The 16570-nt window shown below is 41.1% G+C and overlaps 1 protein-coding gene across 5 annotated transcripts in view; it reads right to left on the bottom strand.

The window, feature by feature from the left end:
* The window catches only part of LOC122540670 (zinc finger and BTB domain-containing protein 44-like), a 50186-nt gene extending 33837 nt beyond the window's left edge, over window positions 1-16349 (bottom strand). Inside the window, exons 1-5 of one of the 5 annotated variants that reach the window (XM_043676713.2) lie at window positions 16279-16349; window positions 14741-14825; window positions 10486-11543; window positions 9261-9345; window positions 3939-4102 (exon numbers count right to left, since the gene is read on the bottom strand). In XM_043676713.2, coding sequence (XP_043532648.2) covers window positions 3939-4102; window positions 9261-9345; window positions 10486-11500 — 1264 coding nt within the window. In that variant the 5' untranslated portion in view covers window positions 11501-11543; window positions 14741-14825; window positions 16279-16349. Of the gene's footprint in view, window positions 1-3938; window positions 4103-9260; window positions 9346-10485; window positions 11544-14736; window positions 14829-16278 lie in introns of those variants that run through there. The other 4 variants (XM_043676712.2, XM_043676715.2, XM_043676714.2 and 1 more) reach the window with 4 other exon arrangements.
* Window positions 16350-16570: the final 221 nt, after the last annotated feature.

Genomic DNA, 16570 nt, shown 5'->3' with positions numbered 1-16570 from the left:
TCATTTCTTCATTGTCGTTAGGTAACATTTCTGGGACTCCTTTCTAAACAGGCCTGCTGGTGTCCCTATACCCCAAGGTCTGTAAAACTTCAAAACAGCAGCTTATAACATCTGCTCCAGGGCAATTAGGAATGGGCAAAAAATGCTGATCTAGTCATTGACACCAACATCTCAAACAAATAAAACATAACACTTTCAAACAACTGCTAACCTTATTGAGCAGAGTCAGAACAACCAACATTCCAAGATTTCAGCAATTAAGACTGTTTTGCCATAAGCTGTTTTAACTTATAAGTAGGGGAGAAAGGTTCAATTCAGTAGGAAAACATTGTATAACAGACTGTAAATATATGCTTTCATTCAGCTGTTGCTTTCCATTATTCTGCTAGGATGGCAAAAGCATCAAGCAAAAGTGAGAAGAGATTTAGTATTTCTCTTGATTTAAGTTAATAATGCCCCAAAATAACTCAAATGTCTGCTGCAATTTGTCCTAAGTGCACACCTCCTCACCCCTTTTTTAATTTGAGAGGCTTTCACAGTATTAAAGTGTAATACGATACAATATCTTCAATCTTTTCTATTTCTGCTCAAAGGAAATGAAGTATTAAGATGACAATTGAAACTTCAACTTGTTCTCAAATGTAAAAGTAGAAAGATATTTAATAAATCGCATAGGAAAATCAATTGTTTACAAGTAAAGTTTTGGACTTTCTATATTTGACAAGTTGGTGTGACTTAAGTGTAACTGTCATGAACATAAAATATTTCATATAGATACTTTTGTGATGTAGAGGTAATTCAAATTTTGTCATGAGTTTTACACAATTCTTCTTGGCTTATCAGGAAACCTTGGAATTTTGGTTTGGAATTCTGCAATGAATTTTAAAGTTTAAAAATAGGGTGAAAAGTTTTAAGAGTTCCAAGATTTTCTTACTAGGTTTTGGATTATAACTCCCTGTCTTTAAGATATCAGTACTAACCACTGCACTAGCCTTGAACAGTGCAATGTTTCCAATTATTATACATCAATTAGTTTACTATCTCATACTCTACACTACAAATTTATGAACAAGGTGGAGGAATATGCCATTCAGCCCCTCCAGCCACTTCTACCATTCAAAAAACTCATGGCTGATCATGCATTTTATTATTTTGCAACTAAACTGTCACCTTTTCCCAGTTAATCAAGTTTACTTCTCTAACAGGTTAAATAAAGATTTCCAGAGTGAGAAATTTGTCATTAAAATTGGAAAATATATTCAAAAAACCCTCTGAAATCAACTAAGAAAACAACAGTGAAAGAGTCAAAATCTTTTTGAGAAAAATGCAAGCATTTTGTGCTGGAAAGTATCATAATTAACATTCAAAACAAAGCGATATTAATAATAAAAAATCATTTGTGTTTCATAAATATGGAACACCACATGCTGTTCTAACTATCTTGTTTCACCTTGGCCTGGAACAAACTTTTCATTCCTCAAACTTTGGCTGCCTTTGCATAACACTGTATGCTCCACCCTCAGCAATAGACGTATACTCTGGAATTCTGTGAAAGCCCATCACTCCTTGCTACTTTACTCCCAACCTTGAAAAGCTCTCTCAACAAACTGTGTTCAGCACTTAAATCTTTGTAACTTCTTGTGCTCAATCATAATTGTTGATTATGGCAAGACTACAATATTTTAAGCACCTAGAATGTTTCGAGTAGAATTAAAAACCAAACAAATAGTAAAAAAGGGCATAAATTAAATATTAAGATTTTGTGAATGCTCATAATTAAAACTATTTAAGTAAGGAAGATTATAATGTGCTGTGAATTCTGAAATGAAGCTTAAGAGATACACAAATGCATTGATGAATGTTACAAAAAGTTAATGACAGCAATTAGTCTCATTTAAAACTCACTGATCTTCAAGTATTATTTCATATCTTCAAACAGTAACAATGGACAGGAATTAAAAATCCATTTTGTAAAATAAACAGATTAATTCTGAATAAAGCAGAATGCAGTTTCAGTATTATTTTCTCGTAAATTCTAGGAAAATCAGTTTACGGTGACTGACAAGTGAAAGATAATGCCCTTTGTTTTTATTTGATCATGGGCACCACTTGCTGGTCCAGCATTTATTGGTCATCCCCAAAGGGCAGTTAAGAGTCAATCATATTACCATGCGTCTGGAGTTATTAGTAAGATAGATCTGGTAAGGATGGCAGGTTTCCTCCATTATCAGGTCGTAAAGTCATACAGCATGGCAACAGACCCTTCAGTCCAACTCATCCACATTGACCAGACATCCAAATCTAACCTAGTCCTTTTTGCCGGCAGTTGGCCCATCATTAGTGAACTAGATATGTTTATTGGACAATGGCTGAATGTTTGTCATTAGGTTAGCACTTAATTTTGGATTTTTTAATTGAATTTAAATTTCACCATTTGCCATGGCAGAGTCCCAGAACGTTAACAAAAACATGGTAATTGCTGGAGAAGTTCAGCATGTCTGGCAGTATCTGTGGAGAGAAAACAGAGTTAATGCTTCAAGTCCTGTGACCCTTCTTTAGAACTTCTCCACAGATGCTGCCAGACCTGCTGAGTTTCTCCAGCAATTTCTGCTTTTGTTTGTTTCAGATCTCCAGCATTCACAGTTCTTTGTATCAATCACAGAACATTAGCCAGGTGTTCTGAGTTATTCATCCAGTGATATTACCATCAGACAATTGCTTCTACATTTTCTTTCACACAAACATAACACTAGATAACTTAGACATTTAAAAAGACTTCTATTGTCAGCAGTCATAAGTAAAAAGAGATATAATAAGGCATTACAGAAACTAAGACATCTTCCAAACTATCTATAAAAATTAACCACTTTGAATGGCAGGTATAGTTTTCAGGCAAACAAAGAAATTGATTTGTCCCTTCTATACCATAGCGAGATGAATTGCTAATTAATCTGCTTTTGATAGAGCTAACCAGCATAAGTACAATAGGATCTTAAAAGAAAATATGTCCTTGGTTTAATATGTTTAATGGGATGTGAGCACAGTTTACAGGTCAGCATTTATTGTGTCTCCTTAACTCAAATGTGCTACCAATAGAGTCAAGGAGAGACACAAGATCACTTGGCATAATATGACACCTACCAAAAAGGAACCTGTTAACTATTGCGTAGCAATCTTTCTGCAAAAAAAAAGCAACTCCAGTGTATCCTTATCTCACAAAAATCTATCTTCTGAGATCTGAGTTTCAGTTGATCTAGCATTCAGAGGAATAGCTCCAGATTTCTGCTATCCTCTGTGAAAATATACTTTCTAAATTCACTCCATAAAACTCAGCTCCAATTTAAAAATTTTGCTATTTTACTATAGATACCACACTACAGGGAATAGTTTAGTGTATCTACTCTAACATGTCCCTTTGAGGAAGTTTTTTTGATACATGCCTGCTGTTGCTAAATCAAACAGGTGTTGCCACAATATACTCATTAGTTCTAATTATGAATCCCTTTGTGGCTACAATATAATGAACTTTAGAATCTTCCAATAAACTTTGGGTTTCACTGGATCTCTGACTCACTCTCTTATAATAACCTATGATTTCTGTTGAATTCTGCTGAAATAAATACACACTTTATGCTTCATGTGATAATTGCTTCTGTTATGGCTTTTGAATAAAGCACATCAAGGCATAAATATTACCAATATTTTGAACTCACACAAAGATTAGTTTTAACAAATCTGTTATCGAGAAGCAACAAGTCAAATTAGCAATTATATTAGTTAACTTTCATTCATGTGATAATTCACAAGCACAAAGTAAGGAAGACTAAGGAATGACTCTTCTTAATAATTCACATGCACATATCCAAATGAACATATTATTAATGCAATTATACACAAGGATAAAGTAAATAGACAGGAAAACATTTATTTAATCTTACCTGAGTGAATAAGCATGTGCTGTTTGAGGTTCTGGATACGAGTGAATCTTGCACCACATGTGGGGCACTGAAAAGGTTTATCAGGACCATTTGGACTGGGTCTCTCCGTGCCACTTGTGGAAGGGTTGATGTATAGCTGGTAGGAGTACTGTCCACTCTCCAACCTAAAAATTTAAAGAACTACAATTTAAAAGTAGAATTATCCAAAGGAGAGCCAAGTAACCCTTTTGATCTTGTTGAAGCAAGAAACAACTATCCAGACTTTTCTGTTGATTCCCGCAATACGCCAATGTATCTGTACAATATTTGGGCATGACTGAATTTTGAGAAAAAATTTGCAATATATGAAGTAAGTGTTATTGAACATACTAATTGGTGGTAGATTCAAAAATATATATTGAAAGTTTATTGGAATATAACTGGTCTAGCCTTCATTTTCCAAAACTGATATATATTTCTGACGTAAAGTAAGAAAATGGTACTAGATAAAGTGTAACAGATTGGCAAACAGAAATCGGATGTCAGCTATTTAAATATCCGTTATTTCCTAAAGCAACAATCTTTGAATATTCTGTTTCTATGTAAAATACTGTAATTAGTAATAAATCCAATAAGTTAAATAACTTAACTTCAAATATGCAAAGGAAACATTTCCTGACCCAATAATCACTTCGATACACCCTAAAGGCAGTTAGAGCAAGTTTTACATTTAATCTTCATTGATCTGTTATGTACATTTTAAAAATTAATAACTTTATGGAATTGTCCATCTCTTCCTTCATCATCTATCTTCTGACTCCCAATCTAAACATGAACTTCTATTTATCTCTCAGCCCCCTCCATTCCTGATAAAGAGTTTATGCCTGAAATGTTGATTGCCCTGCTCCTTGGATGCTGCCTGATCTGCTGTGCTTTTCTAGCACCACACTTATCGACTCGAAATCAAGATACAGTATAATTCATAAGAGACAATTTGGACTGGACACACTAGGGCTCCTAGTTAATTCATATGGAAAATGCTTCACAAGTGGGTTGATCTTTAACAGTTACCATAAGCACTGAAATTCAGTACAAATCCTTTCCCATTGGGCATTGTAAAAACTGATTTCAGATGGAGCTTTACCACATCTGCCAAGTTCATTTTTCCCTCAGAAACCCATATATGCTATTGCATCTCATCTTATTAAACCAGCATTCATCACAGCAGAGAGTGGCGCGAGCTGGGCGGAAATGAAGTTGGAGTGCAGAGCTAGTCGGGAAGGTAAGTGATTGATATTTGAGTGGGTGTGTTCTAGACCCCAGGCCCTACAGAGTAGGGCCTCCCTCCCATCCTCCTCCTCTAACCTAACTTTAAAGTCCACAGGTAAGCTACTCAGTGTTCTTGTTTTGGAGACGAAGTGTAGAGTAATGGCAGCGCAGGCAGTGGAATGTTCCTCCTGCAGGATGCTTGAGGTAGGGGTGACCACCAATACTCCTGCCGACTTCATCTGCAGGAAATGCAGTCAGATCCTGCTCCTCACAGAATGAGTTAGGGAACTGGAACTGGAGTTGGATGAACTGAGGATTATTCGAGAGGCTGATAGATAGAAGCTACAGGGACATAGTTACGCCAGAGAACAGAGGTAGCTGGGTAACAGTTAGAGGTGGGAAGGGGAGGAAGCAGGCAGTGCAAGGATACCCTGTGGTCATTCCCCTCAACAATATGTATACCGCTTTGGATACTGTTGGGGGGGACGGCCTAGCAGGGGTAAGCTGCAGTGACCGGGTCTCTGGCACGAGGTCCAGCTCTGAGGCTCAGAAGGAAAGGGGGAGAGGAGGAGAGCGCTAGTTATAGGAGACTCTTTAGTTAGAGGGACGGACAGGCGGTTCTGTGGACAAGGGCGAGACTCTCGGATGGTTTGTTGCCTCCCGGGTGCCAGGGTCCGAGACGTCTCGGACCGTGTCTTCAGAATCCTTAAGGGGGAGGGTGTGCAGCCAGAAGTCGTGGTGCACGTTGGCACCAACGAAATAGGTAGGAAGAGGGGTGGGGAGGTCATTCAGGAGCTCAGGGAGTTAGGCTGGAAGCTATAAGCTAGGACGGACAGAGTCGCCACCTCTGGGTTGTTGCCGGTGCCACGTGACAGTGAGGCAAGGAATAGGGAGAGAGTGCAGTTGAACACGTGACTGCAAGGATGGTGTAGGAGGGAGAGCTTCAGGTATTTGGACAATTGGACTGCATTCTGGGGAAGGTGGGACCTGTACAAGCAGGACGGGTTGCACCTGAACCAGAAGGGCACCAATATCCTGGGAGGTAGGTTTGCTAGCACTCTTCGGGGGGGGGGGGGGTTAAACTAATTTGGCAGGGGGATGGGATCCGGACTTGTAGTCCAGCAAGTAGGCTAGCTATTTGTCAGGATGTCCAAGAATGTAGGGAGGCTGTGGAGAAGGTAGCACTGACAGGGAGTACTTGCTACACAGAGATAGGCTCAAGTGTGTATACTTCAATGCAAGGAGTATCAGAAATAAGGTGGGTGAACTTAAGGCATGGATCGGTACCTGGGACTACGATGTTGTGGCCATCACGGAAATGTGGATAGAAGAGGGACAGGAATGATTGTTGGAGGTTCCTGGTTACAGATGTTTCAGATTAGGGAGGGTGGTAAAAAAGGAGGGGGGGTGGCGTTGCTTATTAGAAATAGTATAACGGCTGCAGAAAGGCAGTTCGAGGGGGATCTGCCTTTGGAGATAGTATGGGCTGAAGTCAGAAATAGGAAAGGTGCAGTCACCTTATTGGGTGTTTACTATAGGCCCCCCAATAGCAGCAGAGATGTGGAGAAACAGATTTTGGAAAGGTGCAGAAGCCACAGGGTAGTAGTCATGGGTGATTTCAACTTCCCAAACATTGATTGGAAGCTCTTTAGATCAAGTAGATTGGATGGGGCAGTGTTTGTGCAGTGTGTACAGGAAGCTTTTCTAACTCAGTATGTAGATTGCCCGACCAGAGGGGAGGCCATATTGGATTTGGTACTTGGTAACGAACCGGGACAAGTTATGGGCTTGTTAGTGGGTGAACATTTTGGTGATAGTGACCACAATTCTGTGACTTTCACCTTGGTTATGGAGAGAGATAGGTGCGTGCAACAGGGTAGGTTTTACAATTGGGGGGGAAGGGTAAGTACGATGCTGTAAGACAGGATCTAACGAGCATAAGTTGGGAGCATAGGCTGTCAGGGAAGGATGTCGTGGAAATGTGGAACTTTTTCAAGGAACAGATACGACGTGTCCTTGATATGTATGTACCTGTCAGGCAGGAAAGAGATGGTCGTGTGCGGGAACCTTGGTTGATGAGGGAGGTTGAATGTCTTGTAAAGAGGAAGGAGGCGGCATAAGGTTGAGGAAACAAGGTTCAGATAGAGCATTGGAGGGATACAGGGTTGCCAGAAGGGAGCTGAAGAAAGGGATTAGGAGAGCTAAGAGAGGGCATGAAAAATCTTTGGCGGATAGGATCAAGGATAACCCCAAAGCATTTTATGCGTATGTGAGAAACATGAGAATGACGAGAACGAGGGTAGGTCCGATCAAGGACAGTACTGGGAGACTGTGTATTGAGTCGGAAGAGATAAGTGAGGTCTTGAATGAGTACTTTTCTTCAGTATTTACAAACGAGAGGGACCGTATTGTTGAAGAGGAGAGTGTGAAATGGACTGGTAAGCTAGAGGAGATACTTGTTAGGAAGGAAGATGTGTTGGACATTTTGAATAACTTGAGGATAGACAAGTCCCCGGGCCTGACAGGATATATCCTAGGATTATGTGGGAACTAAGAGAGGAAATTGCAGAGCCGTTGGCAAAGATCTTTTCGTCTTCACTGTGAACAGGGGTGGTACCAGGGGACTGGAGAGTGGCGAATGTTGTGCCCCTGTTCAAAAAAGGGAATAGGGATAACCCCGGGAATTACAGGCCAGTTAGTCTTACTTCGGTGGTAGGCAAAGCAATGGAAAGGATACTGAGGGATAGGATTTATGAGTATCTGGAAAGGCACTGCTTGATTAGGGACAGCCAGCACGGATTTGTGAAGGGTAGGTCTTGCCTTACAAGTCTTATTGAATTCTTTGAGGAGGTGACCAAGCATGTGGATGAGGGTAGAGCAGTGGATGTGGTATACATGGATTTTAGTAAGGCATTTGATAAGGTTCCCCATGGTAGGCTTATGCGGAAAGTCAGGAGACATGGGATAGTGGGAAATTTGGCCAGCTGGATAGAAAACTGGTTAACCGGTCGAAGTCAGAGAGTGGGGGTAGATGGTAAATATTCAGCCTGGAGCCCAGTTACAAGTGGAGTTCTGCAGGGATCAGTTCTGGGTCCTCTGCTGTTTGTAATTTTTATTAATGACTTGGAAGAGGGAGTCGAAGGGTGGGTCAGTAAATTTGCAGATGATACGAAGATTTGTGGAGTTGTGGATAGTGAGGAGGGCTGTTGTCGGCTGCAAAGGGACTTAGATATGATGCAGCGCTGGGCTGAGGAGTGGCAGATGGAGTTCAACCCTGCCAAGTGAGAGGTTGTCCATTTTGGAAGGACAAATAAGAATGCGGAATACAGGGTTAACGGTAGGGTTCTTAGTAAGGTGGAGGAGCAGAGGGATCTTGGGGTCTATGTTCATAGATCTTTGAAAGTTGCCACTCAGGTGGATAGAGCTTGTAAGAAGGCCTATGGTGTATTAGCGTTCATTAGCAGAGGGATTGAATTCAAGAATCGTGAAGTGATATTACAGATGTACAGGACTTTGGTAAGGCCACATTTGGAGTACTGTGTGCAGTTCTGGTCGCCTCACTTTAGGAAAGATGTGGAAGCTTTGGAGAGGGTGCAGAGAAGATTTACCAGGATGTTGCCTGGCATGGAGAATAGGTCGTATGAGGATAGGTTGAGCGTGCTCGGCCTTTTCTCATTGGAATGGAGAAGGATGAGGGGTGACTTGATAGAGGTGTAGAAGATGATCAGGGGAATAGATAGAGTAGACAATCAGAAACTTTTTCCCCGGGTACAACAGAGTGTTTCAAGGGGACATGAATTTAAGGTGAAGGGTGGAAGGTATAGGGGAGATGTCAGGGGTAGGGTCTTTACCCAGAGAGTGGTGGGTGCATGGAATGCTCTGCCTGTGGGAGTGGCAGAGTCAGAATCATTGGCGAACTTTAAGTGGCAATTGGATAGGTACATGGATAGGTGCTTAAGCTAGGACAAATGTTCGACATAACATCGTGGGCTGAAGGGCCTGTTCTGTGCTGTATTGTTCTATGTTCTATGCATTGATTTACTGCAAAATAGTATGTGTACAGATTGTAGTTACCTATCATCATCATCTGGGTGATTGTTGGCATTGGAAGTGCCTTGAAGTGTTGGTAAACCTTCTGTAACTCCTTCATCTACTGAACCTTTTGAAAGAGGAAGCAAAATGTCACAAAATATTCAGCAAAACAGCAACTTAAGGTTCAATATTCAACTATTGTGCATAACTCTACAATTAAATATATATTTTAAACACACTGTCACCAACCCAAGGAAACCCAAAGACATAAATAAAAAGCAGGCCATACCACCAGTGCTTCACTCATGATGTTACCTAGCATGGGTGATGAAATATCTGAAAACGAACCTTCCAGCTCAGCCAGCAAACTTACACTAAGAACCTCAACCTGAGCAATAAATCTTCTCAAAACTCACTAACACTGTACTTTGTAATTGGAACTTCACACTTTGCCAATTTCATAAACTCCATGTAATAATTTGCAACTGTGGTAAACAAACATATTTTAGAGACTTTGTTAACTAAAATAAAAGCATGACGGGAAAATGCAATGCAAAATTTAAAGATCTGCAATAGTATCGATATTGATACTGGATCTCTAATTTTCCAAACTGCCTAAAAGGGTGATAATGCAAAAGGTGGATGAAAATTGCAAGCAAGGTTGAAAACATTGGCAGATATGCCGATTTAATAGCTATCTAATGAGATAATAGTAAAGTTGCAATTTAAGTGAGAAGTGATTAACATCTAACTTAAAGATCTTGTTTGTAAAATCATAAACTTAACAGCTTAGTTTTTAAATTGTAAAATTATCCAGAATTTTTACTGAAAATACTTATTTCAACTTCAGCAACATTCTTGTTCCCCTAAAAACTATTACTTAAAATGTGGACAAAGTGACCAAACATTAACTGTAAACTCAAACACCTGCAGCTTGCCCCAGTTTCTCAAGGTAGCTCACAGTATTGTGATAAAAACAAAGGTCTTGCTTGACATTCCAGATGACTTGGAGGAAAACTGAATCAGCTAAACTCTGCAATCAAAGAAATGTTTTTGTTCCTTACAAAGCAACTTCAACTGGATTATAATAGCAGCACAGCTTTCTGGAATGCAAATCATCATCCCAATTATAAAAACCATGCAAAAAATAAGCATTCAATATTCTAAGATGTTTAATTTTATGACAACTTTGTTCTACCTCATCACAGGAGCTTGTTAAACTTAATTTAATACACAAACCAAAAAATAAATGTTTTGTCATACATACCTATAGAGGAAGACTGTGGGCTGATCAATAAATCCTCTTGAACTTGTTCACTGCCTGGTACAGTTTGATGGTCACTAAGTGAACTTTGAGAAGCACTAACAGGTTGTGATACCACTTCATGACCTTCATCATCACTTAACCTTTCAACTTTGATTCGTACATCATCTTCTATTACAGGGGATGATGTTGCTTTTGTGCTTTCACAAGCAGTGAATTCAGGTAGTCTTCCTGTTACCTCTGCATTCACAGTCTGTTCCGAGATTCTAGCATTTTCTGTTTGTTTACTTTTTTCAGTTTGCGTCCGTCGATCACCACCCAATGGGTAGGTCCACTGAAATGACACAGACGAGTCCACACATTGCTGGGTCCTGTTGCTATCTGAAAAGGTCACTGAAGGGTTTAAAACTTGTGAACAGTTGGGCTGAGCAGCAGATTCAGTTGGACTCTCTGGCGATATCATTATGAAATTCTTTCGCTTTCGGCGAGACTCCCTGGGCTTACTCTTCTCAACTGAACTACATTCTGATGACACTGGTGATAGGCTGTCATCGTGGGACTGAACGATGCAAGCTCCACTACTCTCCTGAGGTAGTGGAGGAATAGGTCCTGGGGGATTACTACTTGTATTCCACAGGATACTTGATTTCATGAACTCTGAACAGGTATTTGCTACATGAAACATCTGCATATAGCTTGCAGCAGCCAAGACATCAATAATGTTCTCAGTATTAATGGCAAGTGTAGCAGTGTATGCATATTCTAGCAATGGTGAAAACCCACTAACAGTCACGTGATTCAAATCCAAAATGCACTCATCTGCATCTGATTGATTTATAAGTTTTGCCCTGAAGAATTCACTGCAAGCAGCGAGGACCACTTTGTGGGCTCGGAAGATCTTATCCTGAACTCGAATTGTTACATCACAGAAATGTCCTTCATTACGGAGTTTGTTTAATTTTCCAAGGAGCTCTTGACCATGGACTGGAGAATTGTGTGTAAAGGTTTTTAGACCCATTATTTGTTCTCCTTGTGTTCAATACCCTTGTCTCGAGGATCTGAAGAAAAGAAATGCATCTTTTATTTTGAGCTTGAAATTTCAAGTATTAAGTCCTTGTCCTGATAAGTATAAGTCACAGCTTACTGCCTTACAGTACTTTAATTCCCATATACTGACAGACCATGCACTATCAAGTTGGTGCCACCAGACCAGTCAATTCTGTACTTCTACTAACCAACAATGATCCTCATGTACCATCATTCTTAAAGCACCCAAACAAACACAGTTGGACTCAAAGTTTACAAGACAGAATGAGAACACTTGGCCCTCATATGCGTCTTATGGAAAACAAGTCACATAGCCTAAACTCTCACCACGGTTGTCCCTAAAATGGCAATTTAAATTTAACCCAGAAACAAAGGTTCATCTACATAGAAAACTAACAACCGAAATCAAGTTTATTGCAAGTTAGTTTTACTTTACCACCTAGTACTATTTATTTTCACCAGATTAGTAACCAAAGTTTAATTCAGAATTTCAAGGCAGTGTTTATGCTCCTTAAACCTGACAGTAAACAGCTTGCATTCCTATAAATATTTCTCTCATCTCAATCTTTTAATAAATGCAATGAACCTTCATATTTATCAGCAGTGGTTGTCACCTGTGCCAGCTGGTAACTAGAGTCTGAAATTGAATCAATTTAGGTAAAGGGGCAGTACAAAGAGATCTGGGTGTTCTGTACACCAGTCAATGAAGGTAAGCATGCAGGTACAACAGGTAGTGAAGAATAGCATGCTGGCCTTCATAACAAGAGGGATTGAGTATAGAAGCAAAGAGGTTCTTTTGCAGCTGTACAGGGCCCTGGTGAGACCACACCTGGAGTACTGTGTGCAGTTCTGGTCTCCAAATTTGAGGAAAGACATTCTGGCTATTGAGGGAGTGCAGCGTAGGTTCACGAGGTCAATTCCTGAAATGGCGGGACTACCTTCCGCTGAAAGACTGGAGCGACTGGGCTTGTATACCCTTGAGTTTAGAAGACTGAGAGGGGATCTGATTGAGGCATATAAGATTATTAAAGGTTTGGACACTCTGGAGGCAGGAAACATGTTTCCGCTGATGGGTGAGTGCCGAACAAGAGGACACAGCTTAAAAATACGGGGTAGACCATTTAGGACAAAAATGAGGAGAAACTTCTTCACCCAGAATACTCTGCCCCAGAGGGCAGTGGAGGCCCAGTCTCTGGATTCATTTAAGAAAGAGTTGGATAGAGCTCTCAAAGATAGTGGAATCAAGGGTTATGGAGATAAGGCAGGAACAGGATACTGATTAAGGATGATCAGACATGATCATATTGAATGGTGGTGCAGGCTCGAAGGGCAGAATAGCCTACTCCTGCACCTATTGTCTATTGTAAAAATGAAAAAATGATGTATACTTAAATAAGGTGGCAGATGATTTCACACAGAAACCAAAAGGCAATTACATATGATCAGTATATATTGGAAACATGACAAAGCCACCTTTAGAAACATTTATAAGCTAAAATATTATGATTCATTTGGAAAAGCTCAGCAAGTCTGGCAGCATCTACAAGAAGAAAGCAGTTAATGTGGGGTCTGGTGCCTCTGAAGACGTTTCTCCAGCAATTTCTGTTTTTGTTTCAGATCGCCACATTCACATTTCTTTGTTTTATTGTATAATGATTTAGAATCATAGAGCTATACAGCATAGAAACAGACCCTTTGGTCCAACTCGTCCACGCCAAACAGATATCCTAAATTAATCTAATCGCATTAGCCAATACTTGGCCCATCGCCGTCTAAACCTTTCCTATTCATATACCCATCCAGATGCCTTTTAAATGTTAAAAATCACAACACCAGGATATAGTCCTACAGGTTTAATTGGAAGCACACTAGCTTTCGGAGCGACGCTCCTTCATCAGGTGATTGTGGAGGGCTCGATCATAACAGAATTTATAGCAAAAATTTGCAATGTGATGTAACTGAAATTATACATTGAAAAATTGATTGTCTGTTAAGCCTTTCATCTGTTAGAATACAGTGATAGTTTCACTTCTTTCACATGTAAATCACAAAACCCTTTTTTTTAAGTTGCATTCTCGGGTTAGCTGTTAACAATGGTGATAGCTAGACAATATGTTGAAGGTGTTAGCCCCCTGTGTTCTCTGTCTATGACCTGATGTTTAGATTGTTATCTCACTTTTTAGATTAGAATCAAAGTTTTACATAAATTCATGCAGTTTTTGAGCTCAGGGTTCTACATGAATGTATGCAGTTTTTGAGCAAAGTGCAATGTAACTCTGCAAGTACAAATTCACCACACAAAATATGTGTGTGCATGTGGGTCTTTGTCTGTGTGTGTCTGTCTGGGGTGGGGGTTGTGAGTGTGAGAAAGTGTGTGTGTGTGTGTGTGTGTGCGTGCGTGCATGTGCGTGCGTGTGTAGTGAGTGCAGAGTGTCTTAAGTCTGTTAGGGGGTGCATGTGAGAGTGTGGGAGAGTGTGTGTCTATAAGGGTGTGTGTGGGTGCCTGTGTGCGCGTCTGTGTGTACCTGTGTCCGTGTGTATGTGAGAGCGTGTGTGAAGGAATATCTGTGTGTGTGTAGTGCAATGGTGATCACCTGTAATGTGACATGAACCCAAGGTCCCGGTTGAGGCCCTCCCTATGGGTACCATACTTAGCAATCAGCCTCTGCTCAGCCACCTTCCTCTGCTACCTGTCCCCCAGTGAGTGGTAAACTTATAGAATTTCATAAAATTGAGTGGCGTGGGTAGGGTGACTAGTTAATGTTTTTTCCCCAGTGTAGGGGAGTTGAAAACTAGAGGGCGTAGGTTTAAGGTGAGAAGGGAAAGATTTAAAAGGGACCTAAGGAGCAACTTTTTCACGCAGAGGGAATGAGATGCCAGAGAAAGTGGTAAAGGCTGGCACAATTACAACATTTAAAATTTGGCGATGCTGGTGTTGGACTGGGGTGTACAAAGTCAAGAAAAACAGCCACAGCCTATTCAGCCTCTCCCTATAGCTCAAACTCTCCAACCTTGACAGCATCATTGTAGATCTTTTTTTGAAACCTTTCACGTTTAACAACATCTTTCCTCCAGCAGGGAGAATTAAATGCAGTATTCCAAAAGTAGCCTAACCAATGCCCTGTACAGATGCAGCATGACCTCCCAACTTCAATATTCAATCCACTGAGCAATAAAAGCAAACATACCAAATCCTTTGTCACTAACCTGTTTACCTGTGACTCCACTTTCAAGGAACTATGAACCTGCACTCCAAGGTCCCTTTGTTCATCCACACTTTCTTTGATTTATACATGCTGCTGAAACAAAATTTCAGAAATTACAAGAGCCTCGTGTTTCAGAAATCTTGATACAAGTCAGCAAGTCCTTGGCCTATTTGAATTTTATCAATACTTAGTTAAATTTTAAATATAATTGAGCTGTACTGCTCAAACCTCCAAAATACAAGCACATAAAATGTTTTTTTCTGGAAGGCCAGGCCAGCTTTAACATTGTTTTTTTTTATTTTTCAAACTATATTGAAACACTCAGTTGATAGGTTGGTTTAAACAAGATACAATGATGATATTATGAATAATTCTTTCCTATAATATTCTACAACTTTAATGCTGCCAAATCTGCAGTTCGACAATAATTCAAGCATTTAGCTTATGAAATGTCTTTTTAAATGCCTATTTATAATCACATAATTACACATAATAACATAATACAATTCTTCATTGCGCATCATGGACAAATTCCATTAATCATTGCATTATGAAGCATAATTTAGTTAAAATTCATCACTGAAATTTGATCAATTTTACTGGTCCAGCACCAAAGCTTTGAACAAGTGTGGTGATGGATCAGCTCCAGGATGAAGAACCAGGACAAGAGGGAACAATTTAAAGCATTTCCAGATTTAAACTTCAGAACAAAGTCAATAACTTTATACTTCACTGAACACTCATTTTACTATTTGCTTAGTATTGCAGGAACAAGTGGGTGTTATAGTTTACTTCTTTGTTGAGTCAGTAAGAGTGGATAGCTAGAAATGTGCACAATCCTTGCTGTATTTAGGGATTAACAGACTGGTTCATTTGCAGAAATATGCTGAGGTGTGGGTGTCTGAATATGCTACCATTTTACTCGTGGCGCTGAACAGAGGAAAGTGAAACACACTTAGGAATTACCCCTTGTTTTGCGAGAAACAGGAACACATTGCCATGCATTAGAAGTGCATGAATCATGACTTCGGACAGAGGTTGGCAATGTGTACCCGTGAGGGAGACATGGGGGAGACCGAGGAGTGAATTTGCGGCCCTTGGTCGGCGGGGCCGCGCTGGCAGTGATCGCATACAGACCGAGGCGATGTGTCAGCCCAGACGGGCCATTGTTTACGCGGGGCCGTGGTGCTGGGCTGGAGTGAGGGAGGCACCTACCTGTTGGTGCGGCTCCTCAGCCCGGCCTTACAGAGGAGGCCTCAATAGTGGAAGGGGGGGGGGGGGGGGCTGGAGAATCACATGGGAGGCTTCCCCCACTCCCCTTCACTTCACTTGCCCGGGACAGAGTGAGGCTCACCCTTCTCGGGGCCTCTCAAGTGGCTGGAGAGACGGAGGGCTCGGAGTCTGAAGCGGGTCAGAGGCCTGAGGTGGTGGGGGAGTTGGGGGGGGGGGGGGGGGGGGCGAGGATGGAAGAAGACAACCCCTTCATTCGCACTCCCCCCCCCCCCGGACACATACTGTTAAATTACATACCCCCGCTTCTTACCGTGCGGCCAATGTCGCGGCTCCGTGTGATGTCTCGGCCGCAACACCTATTTTCCCCTCCCCCCCCCGGCCCCCCTCAGCAATCACCGTGTCTGCCCGCTCACTCGAGCCGGGGGTTTGTTTTGTTCCCAGCCTGCACCGCGCACTCCAGCCCCCCCCCTCAGAAAGGAACTGTCAATCAGGGAAGGCGTGAGGGCGGGGCCATCCGTCAATCAGCTGGCAGCAGGGCGGGGTTACTGCGACCAACCGTCAATCAGAGAGTGCCAGGGGGCGGGGGTAAGCATCAACTGTCA

Source organism: Chiloscyllium plagiosum, unplaced genomic scaffold, assembly GCF_037043375.1.
Source record: "Chiloscyllium plagiosum isolate Xiang-an unplaced genomic scaffold, Cpla_swu_hap1 HiC_scaffold_29, whole genome shotgun sequence".
In the NCBI taxonomy this organism is placed as follows: Eukaryota; Metazoa; Chordata; class Chondrichthyes; order Orectolobiformes; family Hemiscylliidae; genus Chiloscyllium; species Chiloscyllium plagiosum.
The sequence above is the reverse complement of the archived record's forward strand: the minus strand, read 5'-3'. Positions and strand labels throughout refer to the sequence as shown.